The 25,166-nt window shown below is 40.3% G+C and overlaps 4 protein-coding genes across 5 annotated transcripts; 2 read left to right on the top strand and 2 right to left on the bottom strand.

The window, feature by feature from the left end:
• Positions 1 to 373: 373 nt before the first annotated feature.
• Positions 374 to 5,405, bottom strand: LOC123877092 (trypsin zeta-like). Its single transcript, XM_045923598.1, has 8 exons — positions 5,366 to 5,405; positions 4,757 to 4,964; positions 4,015 to 4,261; positions 3,453 to 3,686; positions 2,787 to 2,829; positions 1,831 to 2,008; positions 1,271 to 1,526; positions 374 to 691 (listed from the first exon to the last, which is right to left on the bottom strand). Exons 1-8 carry the CDS (start codon positions 5,403 to 5,405, stop codon positions 374 to 376), a joined length of 1,524 nt encoding a protein of 507 aa, XP_045779554.1.
• Positions 5,406 to 7,358: 1,953 nt separating this feature from the next.
• LOC123877091 (trypsin beta-like) lies at positions 7,359 to 16,308 on the top strand. Its single transcript, XM_045923597.1, has 4 exons — positions 7,359 to 7,431; positions 7,972 to 8,170; positions 15,275 to 15,539; positions 16,036 to 16,308. The coding sequence occupies exons 1-4, from the start codon at positions 7,359 to 7,361 to the stop codon at positions 16,306 to 16,308; spliced, it is 810 nt and encodes a 269-aa protein (XP_045779553.1).
• Positions 10,905 to 15,151, top strand: LOC123876677. 2 transcript variants are annotated; one of them, XM_045922973.1, is made up of 2 exons: positions 10,905 to 13,219; positions 13,478 to 15,151. In XM_045922973.1, the coding sequence occupies exons 1-2, from the start codon at positions 11,248 to 11,250 to the stop codon at positions 14,941 to 14,943; spliced, it is 3,438 nt and encodes a 1,145-aa protein (XP_045778929.1). In that variant the 5' UTR covers positions 10,905 to 11,247; the 3' UTR covers positions 14,944 to 15,151. The 2 variants fall into 2 exon arrangements, with proteins under 2 accessions (XP_045778929.1, XP_045778928.1); XM_045922972.1 differs by having other exon boundaries at positions 10,905 to 15,151.
• A 1,543-nt stretch (positions 16,309 to 17,851) lies between the features above and the next one.
• On the bottom strand, positions 17,852 to 22,099 carry LOC123877089 (trypsin delta-like). The gene is made up of 5 exons (XM_045923596.1): positions 21,972 to 22,099; positions 21,107 to 21,302; positions 19,976 to 20,231; positions 19,141 to 19,359; positions 17,852 to 17,920 (listed from the first exon to the last, which is right to left on the bottom strand). Exons 1-5 carry the CDS (start codon positions 22,003 to 22,005, stop codon positions 17,852 to 17,854), a joined length of 774 nt encoding a protein of 257 aa, XP_045779552.1. The 5' UTR covers positions 22,006 to 22,099.
• Between the last annotated feature and the right edge of the window lie 3,067 nt (positions 22,100 to 25,166).

Raw genomic sequence — 25,166 nt, 5'->3', positions numbered from 1 at the left:
TAATTATGTAGGTAAATAAATAGATGATGCCTGCAAATTGATCCGCGTGAATTAAGGTTTTTTTTTAAATCACGTGGCAACTCTTTGATTTCCCAGGATAAAAAGTTGCCTATGCCAATTTCCGGGACGCAAGCTACCCCTGTACCTTACATATAAATCGGTTAAACGGATGGGTATTTAAGAATCCCGCGGTAACTCTTTGATTTTCAGGATAAAAAGTAGCTTGTGTCCGTTCCCGGGGTGTAAGCTAATTCTGTACCTTTCACCAAAATCGGTTAATCTGTTGGGCTGTGAAAAGCTAGCAGACTGACAGACAGACAGACACACTTTTGCATTTATAACATTAGCATGGAATCATGGACAAAATCTAGGGCTAATAAGGCCAATTATAAACAGTGTCAACTATCCAATCCGTATACGAAGCTACAGCAGTACTTATCCCCGGATAAGTACCGTTAGCACAGCTGTAGCCTCCTGAAATTATGCCAACTACAATTTGTCCCAAGTACATAGGCCCGCCTGAATCCCCATGGCAGGCGTCGCGACCCCCAACGTCTAAGATTCCTGAGCAGATCATGTTTGGGGTGACAGTTATTGGTATCCCTAGTTTGGAGTACCGTTCAGCGCACAGTTCGTTGTTGATGGTATAGACCGAGACATCGCGAAGTACAGTGGAGATTGGACCCGCTGCCTGAAAGAGAAAAAAGGAACTAATCAGGAGATGATCTGGAGACCCCTCCCCCCCCCTCACTCCCGTTACGAAGCGCTCTCCTAGGTGCCATCAAGAAGAAGTTAATATGAACCCTGAAAACATTACACTCCTTTTTTGGGCAGTGTGCAATAATTAATCAACCCATCGCCGGGCTCACTACAGAGCACGGGTCTCTTCTCAAAGTGAGAAGGGTTTTGGCCATAGTCTACCATGCTAGCCTAGTGCGGATTGGAATACTTCACACACCTTTGAGAACATTATGGAGAACTCTCAGGCATGCAGGTTTTGTCAAGATGTTTTCCTTCAACGTTAAAGGTAGGAACCGCATTCCGAACCAGTGGTAAATTATTTTGACGATTCAAATTTACTTGTAAATGTTTATTTGAATAAAAATCTATTCTCTTCTATTCTAAAGCTAGAGATATATAATTAAGTTCTTAAAACACACATAACTCGGAAAAGTTAGAGGTGTGTGCCCGGGTTCGAACCCTCGACCTCCGATTAGGAGGCGGACGTCCTAACCACTAGGATAACACAGATGTTAAAATTGTTACTTACTGAAGTTCTTCCCCAACCAGCAAGCACCACCATCGTCTTATCAGGAATCTCTGACTTAGCATATACAATAGTAGCCTGTCTGATAGTCGGGCTGTATGTCAGTGGGGCCAACAGTCTGATGACGCTGACATCTGCCTCTAAGCCGTTGGTGCCGTATGTTGGATGCTTGACTGTGGAATCCACGTAGACGACGGTGCCACCTAAGTTGCGATAGGTGGCACCAGCTCGGATGCGACGGTATGGAAATTCCAAGTTCCTGAAAGTTCATTTTTCCTTTCCTTAAATGGGGAATTAATCTTTAATAACTTTTTTTAGTCAGGAAATCTGCCATGGATACCACTGGCCACGAGGGAGCACAGTGGTTATGCCGGACTCCTACAGTCCTGAGAACTCTCAGACATGCAAGTTTCCTCAGGATGATTCCCTTCACCGTTAAGGCAAGTAATATTGCTTAAAACGCACATAACTTCGAAAAGTTAGTGGTGCGTGCCCGGGATCGAACCCCCATCTCCCGAATCCGAAGTCCTAACCACTAGGATATTATCAGTTAAATAACCCACCATCCAGTAAAACACTGAGCAGCAGACAAGATGAACCTGGAAGTGAGGATGCTTCCAGCACAGTCCTGCGACCAGGTGCCGGCCACTTGGCTCAGCAACTCCACTTGCACCATGGATGGATAGTTCTCTATGGCAGTGGGATGCCCTCCCACTATCCTTTCAGGGTAAGAAAGGACACCTGGGTTAAATAAGATGGTGTGAATATTTTGCTTTTTGACGATTTTTTTAAATATAAAATAGCGAGCAAACGAGCAGGCGGGTCACTTGATGTTAAGTCATTACTGCCGCCCATGAACATTTGCAGTACCAGAGGAATCGCCAATGCGTTGCCGATACATCGATGGTTGCCGACCTTTCAGGAATTTATTAGTCCACCCTTTGAATAACCCCTTATATAATATTTGTATAGTATAAACCTAAACAATTTGGTTATACATATTGGAAAAATCGGTTAAGTGCGAGTCGGACTCGCACGTGAATGTTCCGTACCATCGATTGTACAAGAAATGGCACATTTTTCTTTATTATCATGGCGGCCATTTTGAAATTGTTATTATTTTTTGTTATAGTGGCCATAGCGCCACCATCTATGAAAATTAAAAAAAATTCTAACGTTCATGAGATACAGCCCTGACAGACAGACACATAGACGGATGGACAGTGGAGGCTTAGTAATAGGGTCCCACTGATACCCTTTGGTTAGGGAACCCTAAGAGTTAGGTAGTTTACATTCAGCATGATGAAGAACTTTACGAGAATGATAAGTGAAAATTTACCTCCTAAATATGCCACGATAAGTATCAATATTATTTTCATTTTCAATTGCTCCATGACTCCATCAAATAATCAAAAATACACTTTCTTTAAATAATAGCTATAAGTATAAATAGAAATGTAACTTTATGTACCAAACATAATTTACACTGATCATTTAAACAATGCATATTGGTAGTCACCTATCGATGGTTGTAAAGTTTTATCTGATATTCTTTGTTGCAGCTTAGGAACATTAATGTATTGTGGTAGATTCGAAAGACAACAATAATTAAAAGTGTTCATTTATTTAACAGCTCTAAGCAACGAAAGTGGACATTAGATAACAATTTAATTCTTGAGAGCATCTAAGTCTGATTCGGGGCTTGTTTTTTTTTTAAATTTATAAACTAGCACTTGGCTGCGATCAGACCGGTGGCAAATGATGATGCAGCCTAAGATGGAGCGCGCTTGCCTAGAAGTTGCCTATTCACTCTTGACCTGAAGGTACCCATATTAAAATTGGGACGGAAAACTGATGTTTGTTTCCTCCAATATCTGGAAATCTGTAATAGACATCCTTGGCTATATCTACTGTTTATCTAATAAAGCCCTCTACTCATGAAACTGCGGCAGGGCTGATTTAAGGTGAAAAAGTGGGGAGGATCCTAGATTGCCTCCTAAATTAGCTTTTCTAGCTTTATATTAGTAAGAGTCAATGTCGATCTAACAGATAAAACGATAGTTTTGTCTTGAAGAGTATTTATTCAATCAATTATAAACGTAAAACAGAAAGCAATTATTGAAAACCAATTCAACAAGCTGTTCTACACAGCAACTCGAACGATCCAATCGGTGTAAGCAGTTACCGAAACGGCGATAAGGGTATCGGACCAGCTTCCATTCACGGCTGAGTTCACCCCGGATAGTATTCCAACGGTGACGTTGCCAATGACCCAGGGACTACCAATATCACCGTTGAACTTGGCACCAGCGCTGGGGTACGCTGTGAGGATGGGTGCTGTAGTGTTGGACGGTTGGGTCTGATTCGACGATCTTGTGAAGATAGTGACTGCGGCACTGCTCAGCCCAATATGAGAATTCTGTGGACAGATAAAAATAAATACATATTTAACGGCTGAAAGTTCGTGTTTCTATTTTTTATTTAATCAGATACAAGTTAGCTCTTGACTGGTAATCTCACCTGGTGGTAATTTCGGATTTTTCCTTTACTAGTGCTATAAGACCTACCTAACTGCCAAATTTCATGATTCTAAGTCAACGGGAAGTACCCTGTCGTGGGATAGGTTTTCTTCACAGAAACGACAGACGGACAGACGGACAGACCAACAGACAGGCGAACAGGTCAAGTGATCCTATAAGGGTCCCGTTTTTCTTTTTGAGTTCCGGAACCCTAAAAAGTAAACTCACATTTTGTAACCCCCATCCAATTTGGTTGAGTGCTAGGCCTGCAGGGATGAAGGTGCCCGGAGCAACGATGGGACCTTGCCGTATGAGGTGGCTGAAGACCAGGGGCGCTTGCAACAGTACGACGGATATGTCGTGGAAGGTGCCGTTGGTTATTTGACCACCGTAGTTAGCAGCTGCGGTTATGTAGACGATGGTACCGTCGGTGTTCCGGTAGTTGGCTCCGGCGCGGATACGACGATAATAAGTCCTGAAAATATCATTGTTTTTTTTAAATTCAGATACCAGTTAGCCCTTGACTGCAATTGAGCTAAAGGTACCCATATTATAGGAGGAGGGGAAAACTGATGCTGGAAGGGCGTTCTATATTCTAGCGGTTCGAGGCAAATTGCTTCGCACGTATCTGTGGAACTTCGACTACATACGGGTGCAGCTAACTGATGATGCAGTCTTAGTTGTAAGCGGGCTGACCTGGAAGGGGTATTGCAGTTTTTATTAAACCCATATACCCCTTTGGTTTGTACATAGCATCGTACCGTAACTAAATCGCTGGGCGACACGGCTTTGGCGGTAGGGTGGTAACTAGCCACGGCAGAAACTTCCCATCAGACTAGACCAGGCAGTGGTTCAGAAATAATAAAATTCCAAATCTGGGACCTTCCGGGACCTCCCACTGATAAGACTGCAGCGCTTACCACTGCTTCAGATTGGTCGTCAAAACTTCAGCCTAAGATAAGTAACTTACGATCCAGAGAAGCAGCTAGCAGAAGACAGGACATATCTTGAGTTGAGGATACTGGCAGCACATATCTGAGACCACGCGCCCCATGGGTGGTACATATCTACCTGCACGACCCATGGGTTCTGCTCCAAGATAGTTGCGTTAGTGGTTATGTTAGGTACTATCACTATGTCTGATAGGGGCGATTCCCATTGGAACGCTGATGTAGTACCTGGAAAAAAAATGGTGCATTATATTCACCATCACCATAATCAAAGGAATAAACAAATCTGTGTGGTACAACATGTAGCAAGCGACATGCACCGCCCGCCCTCCCACTGCTAAGCATGCAGGAAAAGTCAGCCACCAAGCAAGCCCCAAATACCACCACGCAACACCACACAAATCAACGACACACTCAACAAACGTGTGTGGTGTAGCGTGGTGGACGGTGGTACTTAGGGCTTGCTTGGTGGCTGGCTCTTCCTGCAGTCACCAGCGTGGTGGATTATCACCAAACCCATCTCATATCTGAGAGGAAACCCGTGCTCAGTAGTTGGCCGGCGATGGGTTGATGATGATGATAGGAATCCAGAATAATGTAGAACTGCAGCAAACACAAAATTAATTTACCTGAGAACAGGGCCAGGCTCAAAACGAAGATTATTACCATTTTGAATATTACTAGTACCTAAGTGTCTTCTGCTACAACTGTCATTGTGTAGGCTTATATACAGTTTAAATTTTATCATATAAGTTATCTAAATCTAATTATTTAATCTAATATAACAAGTGTTCAAAAACATTCTCAGTAAAATACTATTGATCGAAGTACTCGTAGGCATAAAGAGATACATAGATAAGGTTCAAAGAAAGAACAAACTCCTAAAAAACCGGCCAAGTGCGAGTCAGACTCGCGCACTGAGGGTTCCGTACTCTGGTATTTTTTCCAACAATTTGCACGATAAATCAAAAACTATTATACATGAAAATAAATAAAAATCTGTTTTAGGTTGTACAAGTAAAGCCCTTTCATATGATATCCCACTTGGTATAGTTATCTTTTTGAAAATTAAAACAAATTTTAATGTTTTTTTAAATGATGTAACCACAAATTCGCGGTTTTCAGATTTATTCCTGTACTTGTGCTATAAGACCTACCTACCTACCTTTAATGATTCTAGGTTAACGGGTAGTACTATAGGTTTCTTGACAGACAGACAGACAGTCAGACAGACAAACAGACAGATAGACAGACAACAAAGTGATCCTATAAGGGTTCCGTTTTTCCTTTTGAGGTACGGAACCCTAAAAACTGACAATGCATGGGTGGTGCGAATATTTTATGCTCGCGACTTCATTATTAACCGACTTCCAAAGGAGGTTCTCAATTCGTCGGATTTTTTATTTATTTATTTATAATAAACTAAGGGACTTTGTCTGTGTTGGTGTTAACTGGCGGGCGTGCTCTGCCTTTTTGGAGTGTTTTTTTTTTTTTGTTAAAACTGACTGGAAAGCGCTCTAAGGAGGTGCCGTGCGTATGTCGGCGAGCGCCGGCACAGACGGGGTCCATACTTGTATAGTTTAACAAACTTGTGTTACAAATACCTTACTACAAACTTGACATTGGCTAATCTTTGCAAATCCAGACGAGAGAAAAAAAATACTCTATATCAGAAGTTCTTCGAGTTTTCCAAATGTTTGTCTAAACTGTTCTTGAACTGGTTAACAAAGCTTGACATAACCACATCCTTGGGCAATTTGTTCCATATGTGAACAACTCATGTGGGTGGCTTTAGGTTTTTAAAAGTCCCGTGGGAATTCTTTGATTTTTCGGGACAATAAGTAGCTTATGTCACTATCCAAGCATTTAACCATATCCATGCAAATAATCACGTCGATGTTGCGACGTGATTGAACGACAGACCAACAAACAAACACTTTCACATTTATAATTTGGGTAGTGAATGGGCGCCTAGTGATTAATATAGATTATAATTTTTTTTATTAAAAATAAAACTTACCTACCTACAATTTCTTAAAAATCTTAATCTGCTGATACTAACTTGATGGGAGTCGATTTTTTTTATCTAGTAAAGCGTTGTAAAAGAATTATATTCTTAGATTATTTATGATAGTATTAAATTAAATAGTATGTACGTCTGATAGCTTATTACTATTTAAGCTAGCGAAGTTATCATAATACTTATATGTAGTGAAAGTGAAACACTCACTACTTTAAAAAAATGGTGGCAATCCTTATTTTGAGCTTAGCTCTTATCTCCGGTAATAAGCATTTTAAAATTATTTTTGCGTTTAAACTATCATGAGTGATATTCATTATAAATAATATATAGTTAGGCTGATTTTAGTCTCACGCTCACCCTCAGCGCTCATAGCTCAGCGCGTAGTTCGTCAGCGCTGAGGCTCAGCGTGGCTCGTTTCAGTATCGTACTGAACACCTTACTGTACAGACGACGACAAAAATGCAGAGTATTAATTATTGCTGTTTTGTACTACCTATCCCAAAGGAATAGAAACCGGCGATTCGCCATGACTGTACACGCTGACTACATCCGCTCCGCTCGACACTAGAACGCTCATAGAAGGCAGAGGCGCTCGTGCAATGGTCAGCGCCGACAGCTACGCGGCGCAGACGCGCGACGCGTGCGGCCGCGTAGCTATCAGCGCTGACCACCGTGCGCGCTGATAGCCACGCGTCTTTCAAAAACGCTTCCTATAAGTTTATATATCTCGGCCATCAGCGCCGACGGTGCGCGTGCGGTCGGCGTGAGACTAAAATCAGCCTTAGTAATAGTTTGTCGGAGTATACCCAACTATTTCAGTCTCCTGGGCGCCGCGTCTGGATCCCGTTGAATAAGAACTCCGGTCGGATGTCGGGAATAGTCCGACAAACAAGTGCGTTAAATGCCCTCATACACGCTTTATATTATTATAATAGTATATTATAGTTAATTACTTACATTACAGTGCATTGAAAAATAAAGTTTTGCCCCCCTTTGCTCGGAAATTGCTTTATTGGGTTCACGGATTTTGGTATGGTAAGTATATCTGTGACAACATCTCTTCCTATTACGGTTCATGAGATACAGCTTGTTGATAGACGGACAGACGGACGGACGGTCAGCCGAGGCACCCTTCGGCTACGGAACCCTAAAAAAGGGTAAAATTTCTTAATTTCCAGTCAATTTTATGACTATTTTTTATGTATATTACAGGTGCTGCATCAACTTTCCGACTGGACGATGTAGCGGTTGCATCAACTAAAGCGACCAAGCCGCCTACGGTGTTACAGCGATTTCCCACGCTTGTGCAGGTGGACTTCTTCGATGAATGGCCTAACTGGATGCAGGTGTGCGCTGGCACTATCCTCAATGAGCTGTATATACTGTCTGCTGCAACCTGCTTTGCTGGACGGTAAGAGTTAAGACGGTTAAGACGGTAGTCACTCTACTAAATTTAATAAAACATACTAACAGGCTAGCTTTAAGTTTTATTGTAATATTTTCAATAAAAAAAAAAAAAAAAAAAAACACACTTGCAGTTAATAACTAGTAATATTAATAGGTACTTTAATTAGTGTTGACTTGATGTGATTATATCTAGGAGTATTTCTTTTATTGTTTGTTAATTACACAAGTACAATTGTTCGCGTCAAATTAAAGGAACGACAGTGGCAACACCGTGTACTGCGTAGACACAGAAAAGTGACAATTGTGATTTATATTATAACCTTTAAAAATCTAAAATCCAAAAGTAAAAGTAGCTATGTATTGTAAAAAGGAATAAATTTTATTGTATTGATCAATTGGCTTCCAAGGAGTTTTAATTAACATTTTGGCGACCTATGACACGGACCTCTTAAAGCAAAAGGAAGTATAACACCGATTTGGGCCAACACGCCGGTCGAACTTATTGCGTCGCAGATTGATGACATCGCAGTATCGGGCCCAAGAAGCTTCTATACAACAATACAATACAACAGACACGAGGATTAAGAACGACAGTGGCAACACCGTGTACTGCGTAGACACAGAAAAGTGACAATTGTGATTTATATTATAACCTTTAAAAATCTAAAATCCAAAAGTAAAAGTAGCTATGTATTGTAAAAAGGAATAAATTTTATTGTATTGATCAATTGGCTTCCAAGGAGTTTTAATTAACATTTTGGCGACCGTGACAGGACCTCTTAAAGCAAAAGGAAGTATAACACCGATTTGGGCCAACACGCCGGTCGAACTTATTGCGTCGCAGATTGATGACATCGCAGTATCGGGCCCAAGAAGCTTCTATACAACAATACAATACAACAGACACGAGGATTAAGAAGAAAGGTTACGAGTTCACCGTCTCCGGGCAAGCAGCAGCATCGTGGACGAGCAATCTACAGAATCTTAGCGACGAGTTCTCGCCGGTCAGCAAACAGCGCCGCAGCGTTCGAGTCCAATCAATCAGCTAAGTGTCCCTGCCTTTCCCGCTAGATCTCTTTCTTAACGTGTCCTATTTATTCCAGCAAAACCTAGACTACTTTTACTCTGTGTTGGCACGGGGGACAGCTCTAAATAGGTCAAAGTGGAGTACCTACATATGTAGGTAATAGCCAAAATCAAATCATTCATTCAAAATAGGCATTATTCAGCATTATTTATGAACTTATAAAGTATTATTGTACACTTTTGATTATACAGGCCCACAGTATATACAGAACTTTTATGTAAAGCTTCTTACTGCTAGTATTTACACAAAATTATATCAATTTCAGGTGTTGTAAGGCTGACTTGATACTTACTGTTCGATACCACTGCTCAACGGGCTCAGGCAGCATTAGCTGAGGCGATAAACAGACCAGGTTTTATACAAGGACTGGCGTAAGCAATACTTATTGTTCTATTTGTGATAAATTAGAGTCGATATTCCTATAGTTGAGATTTAATTAATTTAGTTTGTTACATTATAAGTTGCATTGCTGTTGATCAACTTATAATTATAGAATCATGGCCGATGCCAAATTAAGAGAACTTATAGTGAAACGCAGTTCGGTAAAGGGACGTTTAACTAAATTTAAGAATTTTCTAACTCACCATGAGTCTTTAAAGTCAGTAGACGAGGTAGAACAAACCAGATTGAATATTCAACTAGGAAAAATTGAAAGTCTATCCAACATATTTGAAGAAATACAAAGTCAGATAGAAGTTTTGAACGCCACAGAATTAAGTCAGGAGCTCGAAGAGCGCGACTTCATTGAGCTTGAATTTGCTGGCTTGATTGCCACAGCTCAGCTATTCCAGAGTAAGCACAATCAAGCTAGCAATTCAAACGTGGAAGTCAACAGTTCCTCTCATTGTTGCCACGAGCAGCCGGGTATAGGCTTCAAGCCCCCTACCTTACAGATAGCAAAGTTTGATGGGAATTACAGTAAGTGGCTTGAGTTCCGTGACCTATATTGCTCTCTTGTCCACGACAACAAGCGCATACCTACTCCCATCAAGTTTTGCTATCTTAACTCCTATTTGGAAGGTGAGGCCTCACGTGTAATAAGTAATCTTGAAGTCACAGAGGCCAATTATGATAAGGCATGGGACTTGCTGCGCGACCGCTATGATAACAAGCGTTTATTAATCAAAGGTCACTTAAACTCTTTGTTAAGCTTTGATATGAAGTCGACAGACACAGACAAGGCACTCAGGTCCATAGTGGACAACGTTAACAAGAACTTGCGTGCACTGTCAAGCTTAGGCGAGCCCACTTCACACTGGGACACTTTGATAATACATATAGTCTCTTCAAAGCTTGCGAGTCAAACCAGTATGAAGTGGGAAGAGTATAGAAATTCTATTGAGGGCACTCCTACTCTCGAACAGTTTAACAAGTTTCTTAAGGACCGGGCCGATATATTAGAAACCTATAACCACCCAAGGTCAGCCAGCAATTCTAACACTCAATCGGACAATTGTCAATCTAGGAAGAAGCGGCCTCAAGCCAATGTTTTTGCAGCACGAATATCAGAGCAACCCGAGGCTGTTAAGACTCACACCCCAACTTGCAATGTCTGTGGAGGTGTACACCGAATATATGACTGTGAGAGTTTTAAAAATAAAACAATTGAGCAACGGTGGGCTCTAGTCGATAGCTTAAAGCTTTGCCGGAACTGTCTCCGTGGGGGACACCAGGCATATACCTGTCACGCAGGACCATGTCGCAAGTGCAGGAAGCGCCATAATACCCTGATTTGCAGTAATGGCCAGCAGTTAGCTTCTCAGAACAGTGCTTCCACTGCAACAAGACCCGCGTCTACACCTGCAGCAGAGCTTACAGTTAACTTAGCTAGAGATAATGTTAAAAGGTTTACTCTTCTGTCCACAGCCTTGGTCGAGGCGGTCAACCCAGTCAACAAAAAGGCTGAAGTTGTTCGCATCTTACTCGACTGCGGTGCTGAGTCCAGTCTCATTTCCAAAAGACTACAAGATAGGTTAGAGTTGCAATCGTCCCCCATGGAACCCATCAATTTGATAGGGATAGGTAACTTAACTTCTCACTGTACAAACGAACTTTGCTCGTTTCAATTGAAATCTCTGCACAGTGACTATGTAGCGGAGTTGACTTGCCCAGTACTACCTGAACTCACAGGTGATATCCCGAGGTTATTAATTAACACAAACAATCTCAAATTTCCTACGGATGTTCAGCTAGCCGATCCTAATTTTTACAAGCCGTCACCAATTGACGTGCTGGTTGGCGCTGACCTATTTTGGCACATAGTAGGATGCGAACGTCAAACATTAGGTGCCAACAAACCTTATTTAATAAATTCAGAGTTCGGCTGGATTTTATCTGGTCCTATCAATTCAGGAACTCACCCTTCTAATATAAGATGCAATTTTCAAGTTTCAAGTCCCCAATCAGAAAATCTCGACAAGTTGCTGAATCGATTTTGGGAGCTGGAAGAATTCTCACCCAAGAAACTATTAAGCGAGGACGAGAAGTCATGTGAGGAACACTTCCAGGCTCATACAACTCGAGATTCCTCAGGTAGATTTTGTGTGAGGTTACCCCTCAAGGATACCCCTGACTGCTTAGGAAATTCATACATTACTGCCAGGAAAAGATTTTTCAATTTAGAGAAGCGTTTTAAGGCACAGCCTGAACTTAAAGCTCAATACACGGAATTCATTAATGAATATATCAAGTTAGGCCATTGCTCTATTTTAAATGTGACGAGACTAGAACCGTCCTATTTTTTATGTCACCACGCCGTATTTAAGCAACAAAGTGAATCTACTAAGTTAAGGGTTGTTTTTGACGCGTCGTGCCCTACGTCGTCAGGTTTTTCTGTCAACGACTTGCAGTACGTGGGCCCTACAATACAAGACACGCTTTTCTCCATTTTATTACGTTTTCGTCAACACCGCTACGTGCTAACGGGTGACATCGAAAAGATGTTTCGTCAAGTCACTGTGCACGAGAATGACCGTAACTTGCAACTCATTCTATGGAGAGACAATGAACACAGTCCTCTGCAAACTTTGCGACTTAATACGATAACTTACGGTTTTGCGAGCGCTAGCTATTTGAGCACTAAATGTTTATGGCGTTTGGGCGAGGAGTGTGAAGATGACTTAATAAAGACAATCATTCAGCGTGACTTCTATATGGACGATCTGCTAACCGGAGCCGATACGATATCGGATCTGCACCATATCTTGGCCACAGTTGTGTCGGTTTTACGGTCTGGTTGTTTTCCGCTGCGGAAGTTTAAATCTAACGTGCCTTCAATTCTCGAAAGTTCTGCGATAGACCCATTAGAAAATTTAACGCTAAGCGAGTCCACTAGCACTTTAGGATTGCAATGGAAACCATCCACTGACACCTTAAATGTCATAGTAAGCATTCCAGAATACACCGACGATTATATAACAAAGCGATCGATATTGTCGCATTCATTCAAAATTTTCGATCCTCTCGGCCTGATAAGCCCTTGTACGATTAGATCCAAGATACTTATGCAGGAATTATGGCGCCGTAACATTGATTGGGATGAACCAGTCCCTTGTGATTTGCAAGAAACTTGGGATGATTTAAAACAGGACCTTAGCAAGTTAGAATTTATTGAAATTCCCAGATTAGCTCTTTGCTACTTACCTGTTACCCTGGAGCTTCACTCCTTTTGCGATGCGTCAGCTTCAGCGCACGGTTGTTGTCTTTATTTAAGATCTGTCGACCATGATGGGCAAGTGGTAGTTAGGTTGCTCTGCGCCAAATCAAAAGTCAATCCTAGCAAGCCGACTACGATTCCTCGGTTGGAATTGCTGGGTGCCCTACTAGCTGCTCGGTTGTGCAAGGCCGCTCTCGAGTCACTACGCTGCACGATCTCACGGTGCGTGCATTGGAGTGACTCCAGTGTCGTGTTGGGCTGGCTGCGCACCAGCCCTAGCAAATTAAAAACGTTCGTTGCTAATCGAGTCGTGGAAATCTGTGAGACTACTACACCAGCAAACTGGCGTCACGTGCCAACGAATTATAACCCTGCGGATTTGATCTCTCGAGGCACCAAGGCTGGCTGTCTACTAGACTCACAATTATGGTGGTCAGGTCCAAATTTTTTATCTGAATCGGAGTCGGAGTGGCCGGTTTTAGGAGAACAAATTGAAGATGAGCTACCTGAAATAAAAATTCATTCGATTCAAGTCTCTGAAAATCTCATCTCTTTTGAAAGGTTTTCCAATTTAATGAGATTGAAACGGGCATTTGCGTATACTTTGCGGTTCATACATAACATTAAAAATCCTAAAGATAAACGAACTGGACCTTTAACGGTCGAAGAATTAAGCCAGTCGTTTATTTTTATTTGTAAATTTGCTCAACTTCAATCATTTCCAAACGAATACCAGGCTTTGATTAATAAACGCAACATTTCAGCTCGAAGTAACCTTATATCGCTCAGTCCTTTTTTAGATGAACAAGACGTCATGCGCGTAGGTGGTAGGCTAGAACATTCAAACTACGATTTCGACAAGAAGCATCCTATCTTATTGCATTCAAAGCACCAGTTGTCTTGTTTGATTTTTCGATACGAGCATGTTCGACAAATGCATGCAGGCCCTCAGCTATTGTTATACACAGTTCGAAACTATGTCTGGCCATTAGGTGGAAGACAACTAGCACGTCGCACGGTACGCAATTGTGTACAGTGCAGACGTTTTCAAGGGAAAACGATTACACCCCTAATGGGTCATCTTCCGGCGCAGCGCACTACACCAGCATTTCCTTTCGAAACCACAGGCGTTGATTTCGCGGGCCCATTTACTATCTTAAATCGGAAAGGTCGCGGTTCAAAGACTTTCAAATGCTACTTGTGTCTCTTTATTTGCTTTAGATATAAGTGCGTCCACCTGGAAGCGGTCACCGAACTTTCTAAAGAGGCCTATATCCTAACGCTACGTAGATTTATAGGGCGCCGCGGAAGGCCGCTGGAAATTTACAGTGACAATGGGAGAAACTTTGTTGCCACTGCCACAGAGCTAAGTAATTTCTTGAGAGATGCGCCAAATCTTGTATCTGACTTTTCTGCAACCGAGCAAATCAAGTTTCATTTCATCCCAGCTTACGCGCCTAATTTTGGAGGTTATTGGGAGGCAGGTATCAAGTCAGCCAAGCACCATTTAAAGCGCGTTATAGGTAGCTCCAATTTGACATATGAGGAGTTGTCCACTTTGCTTGCACAGGTGGAAGCTATTCTAAACAGCCGTCCTCTATGTCCTATCTCATCCTCTCCGCACGACCTTCAATCCCTCACCCCAGGGCACTTTCTGATTGGGCGGCCCCTGACATCGCTGCCTGATCCGACCCTCGAAACAGAGAAAACATCAAATTTGCAACGCTATGAACGGGTGGAACAGGCACGCCAGCATTTCTGGAGACGCTGGCAGAACGAGTACATCTGTGAGCTCCAGCAACGGTTGAAGTGGCGCACCAGCAAGGGAGGCATCCTTCAAGTGGGTGACTTGGTCCTCCTCCAGGACGAAACCTGTCCACCACTGCAATGGCGTTTGGGGCGCGTTAAGCGGCTGTTTCCAGGCGTCGATGGGGTCGCCAGAGTGGCTGAAATCGCGACCCAACGAGGCGACGTCCGGAGAGCGCTCACCAAACTTTGCCCTTTATTGCCTGAGGCTGATGCTGATGTTCAGTAATACCCGGGGTATTCCAGGGGGGGGAACTATGTTCGCGTCAAATTAAAGGAACGACAGTGGCAACACCGTGTACTGCGTAGACACAGAAAAGTGACAATTGTGATTTATATTATAACCTTTAAAAATCTAAAATCCAAAAGTAAAAGTAGCTATGTATTGTAAAAAGGAATAAATTTTATTGTATTGATCAATTGGCTTCCAAGGAGTTTTAATTAACAACAATGTTAAAATACACCGAGCGGCAAAAAAAACAATTTTACTATATCTATCACTAAGTATGGGCAGTTTGCGGGTAGTAGTCGGGTTTCAGTGCTGTTTATTGTTGTTTCAGAGGCTACCCCAGCCCGATCTATCGACGCATCCGCGCCGGTGCCGACTACCGCATGTTAGGCGGCTTCATCAACTACATAGACAGAGAGATCAACTACGAAAACGAAGACTTCGATGAACCGATTCTCACCCATGACATCTCCGTAGTGAGGCTGAGCGATCGCCTGTTTTTCACCGACCTCATTCGACCTTCACCCATCCTTCAACAGGGGTCTGTCGTTCCGTTGGGAGTCATTCTCAATCAAGTGGGCTGGAATTCATACAATGTAAGTTGATGTAAGGAAAAACCGGCCAACTGCGAGTCAGATTCGCGCACCGAGGGTTCCGTACTCGGGTATATTCTCTGTCACATTGTACGATAAATCTAAAACTATTAGGCATAAAAATAAAAATAAAATCTGTTTTAGAATGCACAAGTAAAGCCCATTTGGTATAGTTATCTTACTTTGAAAATTTAAAATGTGAACTGTGTTCATCAACGCATTTTTTTTTTTTTTAATGATGTAACCACAAATTCACGGTTTTTGGATTTATTCCTTCACTTGTGCTATAACACCTACCTATCTGCCAAATTTCATGATTCTAGGTCAACGGGAAGTACCCTAGGTTTTCTTGACAGACACGAGAGACGGAAAACAAAGTGATCCTATAAGGGTTCCGTTTTTACTTTTGAAGTACGGGACCCTAAAAATCATCAGAATATAAGTTATCCTGCTCCCCATCCGGGATATAGTGGTATAGTGAACAAAATCTTGTCCACAGGATACGTACAACGCGCTCACCAGTGCTACAGTTACCACCTTCGAGCTGTCATGGAACGACACCCACTGGTTGAATAATGCATCCAACATCATCACAGCCTACCCGAGCGCTCCTGCCTTGTACAACGGCGAGCCCGGTGGTCCCTGGATTTGGGGCGACATCACTGTGGGAATCATCCCCTGGTACAAATGCTATGAAACTGGATCAGGACGTACATGCTACGCCACCTCTGTTGCAGCTTACACCAATTGGATAATCAGCGTTGCTCGCTAAAGCTTTATTTACGCCAGAACATAGTGCGTTATTACGGCATGCCACAGGAATGCAGCAAAAATCGTCGGCAGACTGTCATACAGTTATTCTAGTTCTAAGCCCTAATTCGCACGAGCGTTAAAAAAGCGTTGCGTTAAAACCCGGCGTTACGCTGAAAATACAAAGTGCGCGTTACAAAAGCGTTGACGTGTGAACACTCTACTTGGGAATACATTTGTTCTATTTTGACGCTTTTTTAACGGACATTAAAAAAGCTCTCGTGCGCATGAGGCCTTAAGCACGTTGTTGCCTTGATTTAAAACAGAATGCCACATGCTATTTAAGGTCACAAAATTTTCATTTGTGGCATGAAATAGCATAAGTGCATGCCGCATTGTTGCATAATAACTAGTTCATGCCACCAATAAAAACATTAATTTTGCTTATTTAATAAAAATTTGCCAGATTTATTTATTTAATATTTGGATCTGTAGTTGCTTTTAATAAATTCCGATAAACCACATTTTATTTTTTAATTGAACTATTATTCAAAGAATAAATTCACGAGAACATAGTTTCTGTATTCAGAGGACAAAACGATTCCTCTAAAATTTAGAGTCTAAATGATTAGGCTTTCTATGATATTACGTAGAATCCCCCACTTTTAATATGGGTACCTTGAAGTCAAGAGTGAATAGACATCTTTTAGGCGCTCCATCTTAGCCTGCATCATCACTTGCCAGCAGGTCTGATTGCTGCCAAGAGCTACTCTGTTTAAAAAAACCGATTAAGCTTATTAAGCTACTAAGTACTCACTAAACTTTTGTACAAAGTTATAATTTAGTTTAAAAAAAAATACGCACACGAAACCGCAGTCAAATCCAAGTTTTAAATATTTATTATTCGTTATCAATTGCTACATTATTAATATAATCTTGATAAAAAATCATGGCAATAAATTACAATCGATTGTGAAGATGCGTTTTTATTAGCTTAGGTTTAAGTATGACCATGAAACAATTATTTACCTGCTCATAATTGAAAATACTACCCGTCATTTAAATTTTTTACGATAGGGTTTACTAACTAAACTAATGCCTTACTGATTGCTTAGTTTCATGCATTAATTTATCTTAAGAGGCCTATGTCCTGCAGTGGTCTGATAATAGCGCGCTAAATCACGCTTCATTACAATAGAATAGAAATAAAATAGAAATATTTTTGTTCAAATAAAATTTTACAAGTATGTACTTACTTTTGAATTTAACGATAAGGCTATTTAGAGCTATTTAATACCGATAGGGCTAGGAAGACCAGAACGTAACAAAATATAATAAAATTGAACTAGGACATGCAACAAAAATAATAAAATATTATACAAATAGTATATACAAAAGATATTCACAAAATAATGATTATTTGGTGCTATCTACAAAAACAATATTCGAACATTGTGAACACAGACAAGGTTATAAAGAAGAAAATGCGAAAATAAAACAACTCAAGTGCGTATGTGTAAAACAAAAATTTATTTAAAAACGATATTCAAAAGTATAAACATTATTTACCAACCACCACTAGCAATGTCGATGACCCATTCAGTGTATTTCGCCATATCAGCAGCCATCAGTCCCTTGAAAAAAAAAATCTTATAGTCCGATGGGACGGTAATCCGACACGACCGGAGAGAAATCAGAACAACAGCTTTACGTGCTCTCCAAGGTACAGGGGTGTAACAATGCTAATACTTTCCAACTCCAGATTGCTACTGAGAATTTCTGGAAAGCTAACCCTGCCCAACGAATTTGTTTGGCCTTTTCAACCTTTTGGAATTTTTTACCTACCTACCCTACTTCCCGCTACTACTTCCTTCACATGTGTAAAAGCAGGAGTGCGGGCGGTGAGTATGTAAACTGATTACTAAATTCCAAGAGTATTCACTCCGCCAACGATCCCCACTGTCACGCCATTAAGAGGGCTCTCTCCGTCACTCGTTTCCACTCGTTTCATACAATCGTAGTTCCAATTTCATTTGAATATTAAGCAACCAAAGTCCATGAAATTTTGCAGACATATTCTAGAAACTAATATCTATGTCTGTGGTTTTCCAGATTTCTGTTATAATATTCAGTTTCAAAGTTACGCGGTCTTAAAAAATTTCATACAAATCTTTGAGCCCCTGTAATTTTAAAACTACATATTTTTAGAAAAATCTAAAACACCACAGACACAGATATTAGTTTCTAGAATATGTCTGCAAAATTTCATGGACTTTGGTTGCTTAATATTCAAATGAAATTGGAACTACGATTGTATGAAACGAGTGGAAACGAGTGACGGAGAGAGCCCTGTTAAAGAGCCAGGGTGCTCCTACATCATAGTAGGGTTTAGTCGGCTTGAGGAATGACACAAAGTACTGATCATGATGATACATATATTGTAAACTCCAAGGGTATTGACTCAGCCAACGATCCCTATTTTCACTCCATTGAATAGCCAGGGTGCTCCTACATCATAGTTGGGTGCAGCGTCGGCTTGAGGAATGGCATAAAATATTGATCATGATGATACATACATTGTAAACTCCGAGGGTATTGACTCAGCCAACGATCCCTATTTTCACTCCATTGAATAGCCAGGGTGCTCCTACATCATAGTTGGGTGCAGCGTCGGCTTGAGGAATGGCATAAAATATTGATCATGATGATACATACATTGTAAACTCCGAGGGTATTGACTCAGCCAACGATCCCTATTTTCACTCCATTGAATAGCCAGGGTGCTCCTACATCATAGTTGGGTGCAGCGTCGGCTTGAGGAATGGCATAAAATATTGATCATGATGATACATACATTGTAAACTCCGAGGGTATTGGCTCCGCCGACGATCCCCACTGTCACATTATTGAACAGCCAGGGTGATCCCACATCATAGTTGGGTGCAGCGTCGGCTTGAGGAATGGCACAAAGTATGTCGACTGTGGCATTAAAGGCGTTCGAGAAGTTGCCATCTCGTCTGCCACAGCTGCTTATGGACGCGGTGAGGACCTCTTGATTGCTTATCATTGGTTGCTGTGAAAATAAAATTCATGGGTACTGACATCATAATTAATGCGATAGTGTCTGTCCGTATATCTGCTACGAGTTTATGACTCACCCGTCTAACCGATTTTGAGAAATTCGTCAAAACCGTGACGAAAGACGTCTAAGTACAGCTTTTTTTTTTTTTTTTTTAAATTATATAGACTAGCGCTTGGCTGCAATCAGACCTGCATAAGCTGGGCATATCCTGTAGGGATTTCCACATGATACGGTCTCGCTCTGCCTGAATCCAGCGGCAACCCTGAGACTCGATTGATGTCGTCTGTCCACCTAGTGAGGGTCTTCCGACGGTGCACTTTCTGGTGTGAGGTCGCTATTTTAGCATGGGAATAACTAACTTGGGATCCAACCACCTATCGTTTTTTCAAACGATATGCTCTGCTTATTGCTAATTCAACTTCACAACCAGTGCTAAACCTTAACCTAATCTATGTCAGTTACTCTAGTTCTCCTATTATAGATCTCTTCATTTCGGATTTGATCACGTAGAGAAACTCCATGCATAGGTCTCTCTCTATCACTCAGTGACTCTGAGCTTTCTCATAAGCCCCATAGCAACCATGCCTCGGAACCATATGGATTTTACCTGAACACGACCCCAACCAGGTTGGTTGAGTCGCAGACCAGCAGGAATCCAGGACCCTGGTGACGCGATGGAGGCCTGTTGGATGACGGGGCTGTACACCAGGGCATTCATCAGCCTGATCACGCTGACATCACCAGTGTATCTCCAGTTACTCCAACTAGGGTGGTTAACTCTATCTTGGACGTAGAAGATCAGGCCTCCGGTGTGCCTGAAGCTGGACCCGGCTCTGATGCGACGGAAACGGGGCTCGTAGGACCTGTAACCGTTGTCTTTGAAAACCACAGAATTCAAAACACGGTGGCGATCTCGATATACCTAAGCATTATCCAGAAAAAATTGGTCAAGTGCGAGTCGGACTCGCACGCGAAGGCTTTCGTACCATTGCACTTTTATCTAAAACACTGTAAGTTAATGACGGACGGCGCCATCTAAATTTGATTTAGTAAAATAATTATGTATGATGTAACCACAAACTCACGGTTATCGGACTTTTCTCTTTATTTATTTGCACTAGAAAGTTGTAACAATATAAAAACAATATGAATAAAAAGAAAGAAAAAGTGGACAGGGAAGCACTTATCTCTATAAGAGATCTCTACCAGTGACCCTTGGCAGTGCGACAGGTTGTAAAGGGAGTAGAAAAGGTACAGCAAAGATAGACAGTAATTATGATATACTACATGATATATGATATACTTACAAGTGTACTTTACTAGTGCTATAAGACTCTAAGCAGCAGCAATCTGCCTTTCATGATTCTAGGTCAACGGGAAGTATCTACGTTATAGGTTTCTTTACAAATACGACACATAGACAGACAGCAAACTGATCCTATGAGGGTTCTTTTTTTCTTTTTGAGGTACGGAAGCCTTAAAACAGCAGTGTTAATACCACAGTAGTGGTATTAATGAAATATTTAACGAATAATTGGAATGTTCCTCAAAATATGCGCGAAGGATAAAGGTAACAAACAACGCGTACTTAGTAGTTTTTCGAGTCTTTAGAAAATTAATGACAAAATAAATTATTTGATTAGAGAACGCTATTGATTTGAAACGATTGTATACCACGAGGTGAGATCGCAGTCAATTCAACTTGTATCTTAATAAAAAAAAGTTAAAGAAATCATACCATCCAGAGGTACAGGAAGCACAAGCTAAAATCATTCTACTAGTGAGTATGCTTCCAGCACATTCCTGCACCCATTCCATAGTGGACCAGAACATGTAGGTCTCTATCTGAACGACGGACGGAAATTGCTGCAAGACTGTGGCATTCTGTGGCTGAATCTCTTTCTGGCCATACTGCTCGGATGCCGATGCGGCACCTAAAAAAATAAAAAGAATACTTATTTATATTACAAGGGGTCAAAGTGATATTTTGTTCTTCGAGGGTGTTATTTTGAATTCAAAGCAAAGCGAAGGAGTCTAAAGTAGAATCCTGAGCGCAGCAAGGATTTCTCAATTTTCATTGAGAAATCAATCAATCAATTTATTTATTTATTTGCTGATACAGGTTTTACAGGTGTAATTATAGAAATAGTCCAGCTTAATCACGCCAAGCTGACTTGCAAATACTAATAATAATTAATTTTGTGTTCAACATAGTAAATAGACAAATTAAAATAAAAGTAAAATTTTCGATTGTTTGAAATAAATGAACTTGAGGGTGAACAAACAAATCCTTGGGAGTAGGTACAAAGGTACTCTTCCTTTTTTGAAAGTCGGTTAAAAAAGTAGCCTATGTTACTCTTTCGTTGATCCTCTACTTGTTTATAAAAGTCCCGTCAAAATTGGTTCAGCCATTCCGAATATTAGCTTGTTCAAACAGACAGACGGACAGAAATTTTAAAAACGTGTGTGTGATTCATTTATGGTACACTTCAAATAACTATATTATGGGCTTAATATGAGACAGTCATTTCGAAATTACAGACAGACACCTCAAGTTTATTTATTAATATATAGAATAGGAAATAGGATAAGATCATGCATACCTGCAATAAGCGCCAAACACAAAATCCAGTACATGATTTTGTCACACTGAATGAATGACTTCCAAATGCACCTGATATTATACTAATTTAAAATTTATACGTAATTGAGATACTTTTATCAATTTAAATTGTGTTATTTATGGACGTTATTTATATACAGCATGATATTTTTTCCAGTTCATACTTAAATTAAAAAAAAAATTCACAGGACGAACTTCAAAATATTGCATGAAATTGATATTAAGTTAGCAGTTAAAATATTTTTGTGGAGGACCCACCAATAGCTCCCCACTTTACAAAACTCAAATTTTGATAGGCATTTTTTTTTGTTCCTCCAAGGTCTCTTTATGGATCCTCTTACAGACCATATCTCTACGGACTTTTTACAAGACTATTTTGAATAAAAAAAAATATTATGGGCTCTCGAATTTGCGTAGGTACGGTCGACGTCGAAAGTCCATACATAGCTTAAAGGCTAAAACCGTGCAGCAAGCAATGCTTTGAATCACTCGCATGCTCACTCACACAAATAAATATTAACTGTCAATAATATTATCAACCTTAAGTAAACTACATAAGGTTCAAACGATTTCATTTCAATATTTCCATAAAATGTCTACAATATCAACCTTAAGACAATAACCATTAAAAGTTTAAAATATTTCTATTCTTACTCGACCTATCTACTGACTTTAAGTGATTGTTTATTTCATAACTCTGCGTTTACTCACTCTCAGTGTCGTAGTAACATAGTCGGCACACAATGCATTAGCTCCAAATGATCTAGGTTCGAATCTCTTATTGCATTTTTTTTTGTTTTTAATAAAATGACTTTTTGTTTATATAATTATTGTTTATTGATATTATAAAAAGAGTAAATAAGAAAAAAACACTTTTTACTAGATAATCGACTTTATTGTAATTTTTTCATTGTTATCTTTTTACATTTGCTAAAAAGTAATAAATAGATAGTATTAGCTATTTTTTTCAATCTATTTTAAAGGTTATAGCTTAAGTAATCGTTTTCATAAAGAAAAGAAAATTGAAGCTAAACCTTACAAAAACTAGTAATCATTCGGCGGCGCTGCTTTTGTTGTCTGTTAATTGTAGTAAGATATATTATTAACATAATATAAGTTAAGAAAAGAAAATACTTTATGTTCTATGTTTAAAGACTTAAAAAGTAAAATGGATATAACTTTATAAGTAAATTGTTTTAGTATTTAATATAACCTCCACTAATTTCAAAAACAGCAAGCAAGCGCCACCGCATGGATCAGTCTATATTGAAACAGATATCCGTTCTTCTAATATTCTCCCACAGTTCCATATAGTGAGCCTCTAATTCCTCTGCAGTCCTCTCATTTCACATATCCCGTCTGGTGATCTTGCTGGCCAGGGAATAATAGTTATGTCTGGGTTTTCATTAAGCCAATCACGCACTATATGTGCTCGATGCACAGGACAGTTATCATGCACAAATAATAGTTGTGGCATATCAACAACTGGATACACACACCACACAGTCGGCAACATGCTGTCACGTAACACTTCCATATAATGTGCAGCTGTGGGGCGCCCTGCAATTGACACTAGTTCACCAGGTGCAGCGGCACTCATCCAGCCCCACATATTGACAGATATCCGTCCAGATTCCATGTTTGGGACACCATTTTCATATTGTTCGACCATAGATCTCCGCTGTGAATCATTATATGACGCGGGTGGCCACTTCGCGGTCTAGATGTTAAATTACCTTCTTCTTCGTGGCGTGACACCCAACGCTTTTCGGTGATCCACTAAAAACCAAACAGTGAGATTAATATAACACCAAATAAAACAACACTTTAACCTACTAAGTATCTTGTCTAAATTTTATGGATATTCCTTCGATCACTTATTCGAGTATTCGAGTATTATTTACTCACAAAACTTTATGTAATGCTATGTTTTTGAACACAATTTCTTAACCTAATACACGTTATCTAACAATAAAAACAATACTCACGGTGAAATCAGTTTCATTGCAAGTTTGAAATATATTGTATCCGAGATTATGTATCAACAATACACATTAGCCTGCATTGTTCTTGAAGACAAGTAAAATAAAACGTTTTCAAGACTCAAGAAACAACATGAATTAAAATTGTAGCCTTTGCAAGTAACGACTGTCAAAATCTTTTGTCCGTCGGTACTCAGTGACCATATTTTATCTAACTTCGTAACTGCGATTTTTTAAACTACCCACTTAAGCTATTATTAGTCTAAACGTATCACTCAAAAAATAAAAACAGAAAAAAAGCTTACTCGGACCTGAGATTCGAACCAGAAACAGACGCGTTTGCAGTCCGGGTACCCCCGCGCTGCGCCATTCAACTCTTTACTTTGTAATTGAAATTTTTAGATGTTACTCAGGCTTACAAATTGAATGACTTGTATAATATTACAGTGCAAGTGTGTGCGTGACAGACTGCATGCAAGGTAACTTGTTTACTTATTCTATATGGACTTTTGACGTCGACTGTACAACTTGATGTCCATATTTTGAAGTTTTAAAATTAAATAGGTTTTCATCTATTTAAGTAGATACCTACTTAAAATTGAAATATCTGAGAAAATCCTAAAATTCGCATCTGCATCCGCGTATGTGAACTTCTAATAATCCGCATCCGCATCCACAAACGTAACAACCCTGGTGTAGATATAGGATAAACTGACTGACTGCAATAAATCAACGTTGGTTCTAGAAACTTTACATTTTACATCATCATTATGAACCGATAGACGTCCACTACTGGACTTAGGTCTCTTGTAACGATTTCCACATGCCACGGTCTTGCGCCCACGCCGCCGCCATTCAGCGGCTCCCTGCGACTCGTTTGATGTACTATCGATTTTTAGATGTATGTGCCCTGCCCATTGCCACTTCAGCATCGCAACCCGCTGAGTCATTATGAGCTATCTAATGAGTGAATGATATGAATTAATTTTCGAAACACCATGTATATAATACACCTTTTGATTTACTGGCCCGGTTTCCGTATATGACAGTTTGATAACAGTATCGGTGATATAAAGATATTTGCTGATTACGAGATACAATAAGCTACGGCTTACTGAAATTCGAGTCAGTACTAATAACGGTAGTTAACCTATATACCTACCTACCTAATTATTTTTATTCTTCGCAAGGAC

Source organism: Maniola jurtina, chromosome 22 (genome assembly GCF_905333055.1).
Source record: "Maniola jurtina chromosome 22, ilManJurt1.1, whole genome shotgun sequence".
Lineage (NCBI taxonomy): Eukaryota > Metazoa > Arthropoda > Insecta > Lepidoptera > Nymphalidae > Maniola > Maniola jurtina.
The sequence above is the reverse complement of the archived record's forward strand: the minus strand, read 5'-3'. Positions and strand labels throughout refer to the sequence as shown.

Coding starts and splice junctions, on each gene's coding strand:
- LOC123877092 (XM_045923598.1), bottom strand. CDS start 5,405: ATGGTAATAATCTTCGTTTTGAGCCTGGCCCTGTTCTCAG. Junction 4,262..4,756: donor GCTAGCTGCTTCTCTGGATC/GTAAGTTACTTA, acceptor TGATATTTTCAG/GACTTATTATCGTCGTATCC. Junction 2,009..2,786: donor AACTTTACAACCATCGATAG/GTGACTACCAAT, acceptor TATTTAACCCAG/GTGTCCTTTCTTACCCTGAA.
- LOC123877091 (XM_045923597.1), top strand. CDS start 7,359: ATGGTCAGCGCCGACAGCTACGCGGCGCAGACGCGCGACGCGTGCGGC. Junction 7,432..7,971: donor AGCTATCAGCGCTGACCACC/GTGCGCGCTGAT, acceptor TGTATATTACAG/GTGCTGCATCAACTTTCCGA. Junction 8,171..15,274: donor GCAACCTGCTTTGCTGGACG/GTAAGAGTTAAG, acceptor TTGTTGTTTCAG/AGGCTACCCCAGCCCGATCT.
- LOC123876677 (XM_045922972.1), top strand. CDS start 11,248: ATGGAACCCATCAATTTGATAGGGATAGGTAACTTAACTTCTCACTGT.
- LOC123877089 (XM_045923596.1), bottom strand. CDS start 22,005: ATGTACTGGATTTTGTGTTTGGCGCTTATTGCAG. Junction 19,360..19,975: donor CTGGTTGGGGTCGTGTTCAG/GTAAAATCCATA, acceptor TTATTTTCACAG/CAACCAATGATAAGCAATCA. Junction 17,921..19,140: donor ATACCCTCGGAGTTTACAAT/GTATGTATCATC, acceptor TTTTTTTTCAAG/GGACTGATGGCTGCTGATAT.